General features: G+C 38.4%; 1 protein-coding gene across 3 annotated transcripts in view; it reads right to left on the reverse strand.

The window, feature by feature from the left end:
* Positions 1-5,777, reverse strand: part of vps13a (vacuolar protein sorting 13 homolog A) — a 40,925-nt gene extending 35,148 nt beyond the window's left edge. For all 3 annotated transcript variants that reach the window (XM_053324927.1, XM_053324926.1, XM_053324928.1), the window contains exons 1-10: positions 5,639-5,777; positions 4,812-4,855; positions 4,666-4,708; positions 4,488-4,583; positions 4,054-4,155; positions 2,985-3,094; positions 2,743-2,802; positions 2,543-2,602; positions 2,083-2,163; positions 115-172 (exon numbers count right to left, since the gene is read on the reverse strand). In XM_053324927.1, the coding sequence (XP_053180902.1) occupies positions 115-172; positions 2,083-2,163; positions 2,543-2,602; positions 2,743-2,802; positions 2,985-3,094; positions 4,054-4,155; positions 4,488-4,583; positions 4,666-4,708; positions 4,812-4,855; positions 5,639-5,738 (754 nt within the window). In that variant the 5' untranslated portion in view covers positions 5,739-5,777. The remainder of the gene's footprint in view (positions 1-114; positions 173-2,082; positions 2,164-2,542; positions 2,603-2,742; positions 2,803-2,984; positions 3,095-4,053; positions 4,156-4,487; positions 4,584-4,665; positions 4,709-4,811; positions 4,856-5,638) is intronic.
* Between the last annotated feature and the right edge of the window lie 223 nt (positions 5,778-6,000).

The raw sequence follows: 6,000 nt of genomic DNA on the forward strand, positions 1-6,000 counted from the left end.
ACTTGTTCATTCATGACAAGTAATGTGGCTTTAGGTGGTGAAATTAAGTAAAGCAAAATTTCAAAAGTGAGCAAATTAAAGGACAGTTTAAAAATGTGAATAAAGGACACTCACTGAAATCATGGTCGACAGGATAAGAGCTGTCGATTTCCATGCTATTCTTGAGACATCGCTATAAGAAGACACAAGAAAAGCAGCCTCATTTATATTGCAACAACATGCACAGAAATTTAAAAAATCATAACATCACATTCACATATTAACACTTTTAAAGTCTGTGTAAAGTAAGAATAAATGTGTGTTCTGAGTTTGACATACAGTACCACAGAAAAGTATGGAGTTAACCACTCTGCCAAATTTGAATGATTAAAAAAAATCACCAAACATATGGAATTCTTCAAAGTTGTGTAAAAAGCAACCTTTTTCTCTGCTCCCAAACGCTGTGGGAGTGCCTGCCGAGTTCGCTGAAACCCCGCCCCCTACCAAGTGTCACCTATCAATCATCGGGTCTGTTCGAAACCGCATAGTTTCCTACTACTTGTACTAACTCTGTGTTTCAACTGCGTTGTATGTGATTTAGAGTATGTGAGAAGTTCCCGGATGGTTTACTCAATTCGCCAGAAATGCGGAGTATGCATCAAGAGCTGACTGCTCACACTCAAATTACCCAAAATGCAATGTAACTTCTGAAAAAAAAACCCAAAATATAAACGTCACAGATCATCAGCTCGGTGGTTTCAAGTTAGCTACAGCGAGGGTATGTTCACTTCTTGTTTTCAAAATAAAAGCACCAATTCTATCATTATGGTTTTCTCAATAATAAAAGGCAACAGGTGTTTTATTTTTATGAAAATTACCAGAAGTGCATAACTCGCTACGGCTAACTCCGACTTTGCAGGAACAAAACTTTAAACAGGTGTTATTTGGACAAATTAGCGTCACCTTGTGGCTCTAAAGGGATACTTTCTCACCTAAAAAGGTTAGAAATGCGGATAAAGTTGTATATTTACAGAGTTAGAGCTAAAATGAAATCCACTTCAGCCTGCTGATTTCAGCTCGAGTAGGGACGAAATGCATTGTGGGTTATCGTGTAGTTTACTACAGTGTAAACGGACTGCTTACTATCTGGTCGTTTAGTGTGTAGTGTGTAGGATGGAAGTATGTAGTATGTAGTATGCGGTTTCAAACACAGCCAAAGTCTCCACCTCTACCCGAAACATGGACGCTACATCTGAGAGCTTTCTGCTGCAAACCCAGCTGCTAGCCCAGAGGCTAGCTCAGCGGCTAACTGTAGACCAGTGGTCACCAACTCTGCTCCTGGAGAGCTACTGCCCTGCATGTTTTTGGTATCTCCCCACTCTAACACACCTGATTCTAATTATTAGCTCGTTATCAAGCAACTGATGCTTGTAAAGGGCTTGATAACGAGAAAATTACTAGAATCAGGTGTGTTAGAGTGGGGCGACACCTAAAACATGCAGGGCAGTAGCTCTCCAGGAGCAGGGTTGGTGACTACTGCTGTAGACTGTAGTAGTAGTAGTGTGCACTGAATGTATTTATACCTCTACACAACAGCACGGGCAGGTTTATGCCAATCACCGCCGTGTTACGTAATGCGGCAGTGATTTCCTAAATCCTGAACACAGAAATCTTGAAACACAGTTTGTGAAGCCTAGCTCCACAATTCAAATCTAAATGGCTGAAATGCTTTTTACACCTTTTTTTTAGAAATATATTTATGACCTATTTAATGTGTTTAGAAGAAAATTCACTTTACACAGTCTTTAAACATTAGTTCTATATATTATAAGGGCCAAAGCATTTGTGGATCAAATGAATGATTAACAAAAAATGCATCGATCTTAGAAGCATTTTTCAAGTCTGAGTCAATTATGGCAAAAGCTTTAAAAACGATTTGCGGATGAAGCCTTTCATAGTGTGCTTTTCTATCCAGAAGTGAAAACTGCCCACAATAATGAGGTTGTTTCTTGAGCCTTAACAAGAGAATAAGACGGACAATAACATTGATAAATGGAGGTTGGTGGAAACAAGGTAAAACACAGTAATTACAAGGTGACTCACCAAAGCTTCCTCTGCATTGTGATTGGAGAAGAGTACTGAGTTGACGCTCCAGTAGGCAAACAAGCTGTCTAACTGAACCAGCTGACAGGAAAGAAACCATAAAGCAATTAGAGCAGTGCAGCTTGCTACAATGACAAACAGAGCTGACAGTGTACAATGATATGAAAAGTTTGGATCAGGGCCCAAAGGAAGTTTAAAAGGAATATTAAAATGTGTTCTTGGAAAGAGTGCTGACAAACTCTTTCTACAGATATGAACCAACTGGTTTAAATTATACATGTACTGTAGTTCAAACAGCCTAATAAGAGACTCTTCCAGTTTACTTAAAATAAAGTAATCAAATGAAATTAAACACATCCTGGTTGTCACACAGGATATGTTTGTTATTCCCAGTAATATATGAGTGCATAGGCTTCATGGTACAGGTATTACTGACAGATAAAGTGTTTGAATTTCTTACCTTGAAAAAGAGCTTTGCGTTCTCATCCAAAAGGCTGGGATTCCAGTTTTTATCAGACGTCTATAAGGTCAAACAAAAAGTGAGATACAGGGGCCTTGATGAAATTACCTTAATGTTTTTATGCATGTATAACTATGTTTCGTTTTTATGTTTTAATGTTATTTAATACAGCTGATATTTGGGACATTAGAACATGTTACCTGAAGGCTGAGGTTTTTAAGTGACACTCCAAATGACAAAGGACAGTTTGGATTAGTGACCTGTGAAAAAGAATAAGAGGAGGTAGAGTTAAGATTTAAGACTACTTGAGACTAAATTTGCTCTGCTAGATTTCAACCAACACTTTTTCCCTTCATTTAACATTTACTGCTTAATCTACAAACACAAATTTGAGTCATTTTGAATTTAAGTTTCATTATATATACCAAGCCTGAATACTCACATCATCTTCATAGCGGACATGGATGTTAGAGATCTTGACTTGCACATTTTTGATGACCTGAGTGACAAGCTTTTCCACAAAGGTGTCCTGCTTCTCTAGCTTGGGGTCTTCTGTCAAACACAAAACAAATACTAAGAATATGAGAAATGATCTGATCCTGCAGATTTTGTTATTTATTGCTTCACTAACAATGATTATTAATTGCTGTGTGTTGAAATAACCTTACTCTTCCTCATTTCTTCTGAGGAAGAAAACAAATGCAAGAGTTGTTTTGTAATTGCATCAACTCATAAATGATAATGATTGCAACTGGTGACCAAGATTAATTATTAGACTAGACTGCATATTAGTTTCTACACTATTCCTATTGAAGACATAGTTTAATGTACAAACTTTCCTTATTTTAGGATGTTACTAAGCAGTAAATGAATTTTCACATAATTGGACTGTGAGGTCAGAAGTCTTATGATGCATTTGTCTAATCTGCATTTGTTTGTTCGAAATTTCAATGCCTCGACAGGAAACTGTTGCCTATACTTTATGACAATAAGGATACATATGTACCATCTTATTGTTAATATCTATAGTTTAGTGGCAAAAATTGAGCTGGTCTGCGAAATGTAAAGCCACAGTATTGTTTACTACTAAAACACCAAAGTTTGCCCAGAGTTTATTTACACATTTACTTTAGTATTCACATAACAACCGAGAAACACAGTGGCAACAGCTGCTCCAGAAATAACACAGGAACTCAAACCAGACAAATCATGACTACACAAGTTAAAATGTTCTGCTCCTGCTATTTTGTTGCGTCTAACTTTATACAACAAAGCTTTCTCTGTTTTCAATGACAATGCTGCTACCTTTCCAGCAACCTAACACAACAGTGCTGATTACTACTGTCAATTCTAGCTGAGAACTTAGCTAAGAATGTCTCTGAAACCTGTCAAAAAACCTACTTGGAAGAAAACAGGCACAAATATGTGACACACACACACACACACACACACACACACACACACACACACACACACACACAGTCTCCATAAAATGAAAGTTGAATCCTAACCTTGCTCTGCAGCCTTCAGCTTTGTCTCCTCTATCCGCTGTAGCTCCCTCTGGCGAGCCTCCTGCAGCTGCTTCTCCTCCTTTTCTGCATCATATTTTATACCTGGAATATGAACAGCATCCATTAAAATGTTTATTGTTCCGTACATCTTAGAGAACAATGACAAGTAGAGAAGGTTAAGATTGAGTTTCCTGTTTGTCCTGACATGCACTTCAGGGTCATGAATAAGTAAGATACCTTCTTTGTGTGACTACAGTGTTAGACTATGTTGTGTCTGCAAGTACTAAAGCTTATTCGTCAGACTGAATTTGATATAACAGATATTTCTACTCAAACAGAGAAAAGTGACAGTATACACTATGGTTTCTTTGAGGAGTATGGATTATATCTCTGTAATTCTATTGTATTGAGCAGGATGTAGACAGTGTTCTTACTTGCTGTGGGGACTATGAGCAGATAGACACCATCGAGTGTAGCCTCCACTGACTGGGTGTACAAGTTCTTCCAGGGAATCTTTAGCTCCAGTCGTCCTATTAAAGGAAACACAAAGTTAGAAATGTTCCTCTGTACCAAAGGAAAAGTGTCAGATGTGGACAGTAACTACAATCTCACCTATGTGTCCAGCTCTCACTTTAAAAGGAATGTCAAGTTGACTCTGCAAGAAACAAACAATAAATAAAACAAACAATAAATCCATCATTATTTGCCAAAATGGAATGATCATTTTTGCTTACTTGCACATTTATTTTGCAACTTACCAAGGCATTTTCCTTTATTTCAAGATTTGTAAGAATAGCATCACCTGTGATGAAAGGAATACTTATTTACTGATTGTTACTATGCACATATTCATAAGCCAAAAAGTTTTACATTTTTATGAGGCCTCTAAGTAAACAGTCCTTATACCTGGAAGTGTATTTATTAAGTCTATTGACTGACAGTTTTTAATTAAAGTCATCCATGACACATCAATCTTCCCCATGAGACCCATGAGAAACACTGATCATCACTACTGCTATTGAAAGAAGCACATGTCAAGCTGTGATAAAAGAGGTTTGACAAAACAGTAAAACAAAGGAATTTACTGTGACTTAGAAGTTGTGCTACAAGTTGGTACATGTTTTGTAGTGGCACTCAGAATGTAGCCTCTCTGCTAATCCTCTCAGTTTACCATATGTTGTACTGGGCGGTCAGCATGCGACTTTCTGGACGCGCTCGTGAACAGGGCTCTGAATTAAACATTGTCATAACCTGACTGTGTGAAAGGGTGTGACCCCGAACAACTCGTTTATCTCTCTATTCACAGAAAAGCACTCAGCAAGCAGCCTTTTCAATTGCAAGTCAGCTAAGATACAAGTGAACGTAGAAGTCAAGACATTAACAACGCTGACTGATCTGACTGTCCAACTAGTATCTACCTGCGCTATCTAGCTCGCACTGGGCACTTTTTAACTGTATGTCGGGACAAATCAAGTGACACTGACAGCTGAGGCAGCTCTCTGACACACACGCCTAGTGGCTACCGCCTGTTAGCATTTGCTAGCTAGCTCTACTCAACTAAAATTACAAGCACAAGTTCGCTTACCTCCCCATATGCCGAGCTTAAGCTGTGAGCTGTCAAGGTTGACAACGTAGTCCCCTAAAAATCTGTTGAGGACGTCTACAACCAGGCTTTCGAAGACCATTTTGGCGTCTGTCTCATCTGTTTGTCACCATGTTTACACTTTGACTCTCTGACGCCAGGGTGGGCGGTGCTATGACGTCATCCAGGTCAGGCTACCTTCAAGCTCTGCTGCAACACCAGGAAACAGAGGGGAAACATGTGACTATGGGTCAATGACATTTTATTGTGTCCATGTGGTTAAGTCAAATTTAAAAGGGTTAAAATTTGAAATTACTTTTTTGTGGACCCGGCATGAAATGTCTGCTTTTAATCCATTTTGAGAG

The sequence above is a fragment of the Scomber japonicus genome, chromosome 9 (assembly GCF_027409825.1).
Source record: "Scomber japonicus isolate fScoJap1 chromosome 9, fScoJap1.pri, whole genome shotgun sequence".
Lineage (NCBI taxonomy): Eukaryota > Metazoa > Chordata > Actinopteri > Scombriformes > Scombridae > Scomber > Scomber japonicus.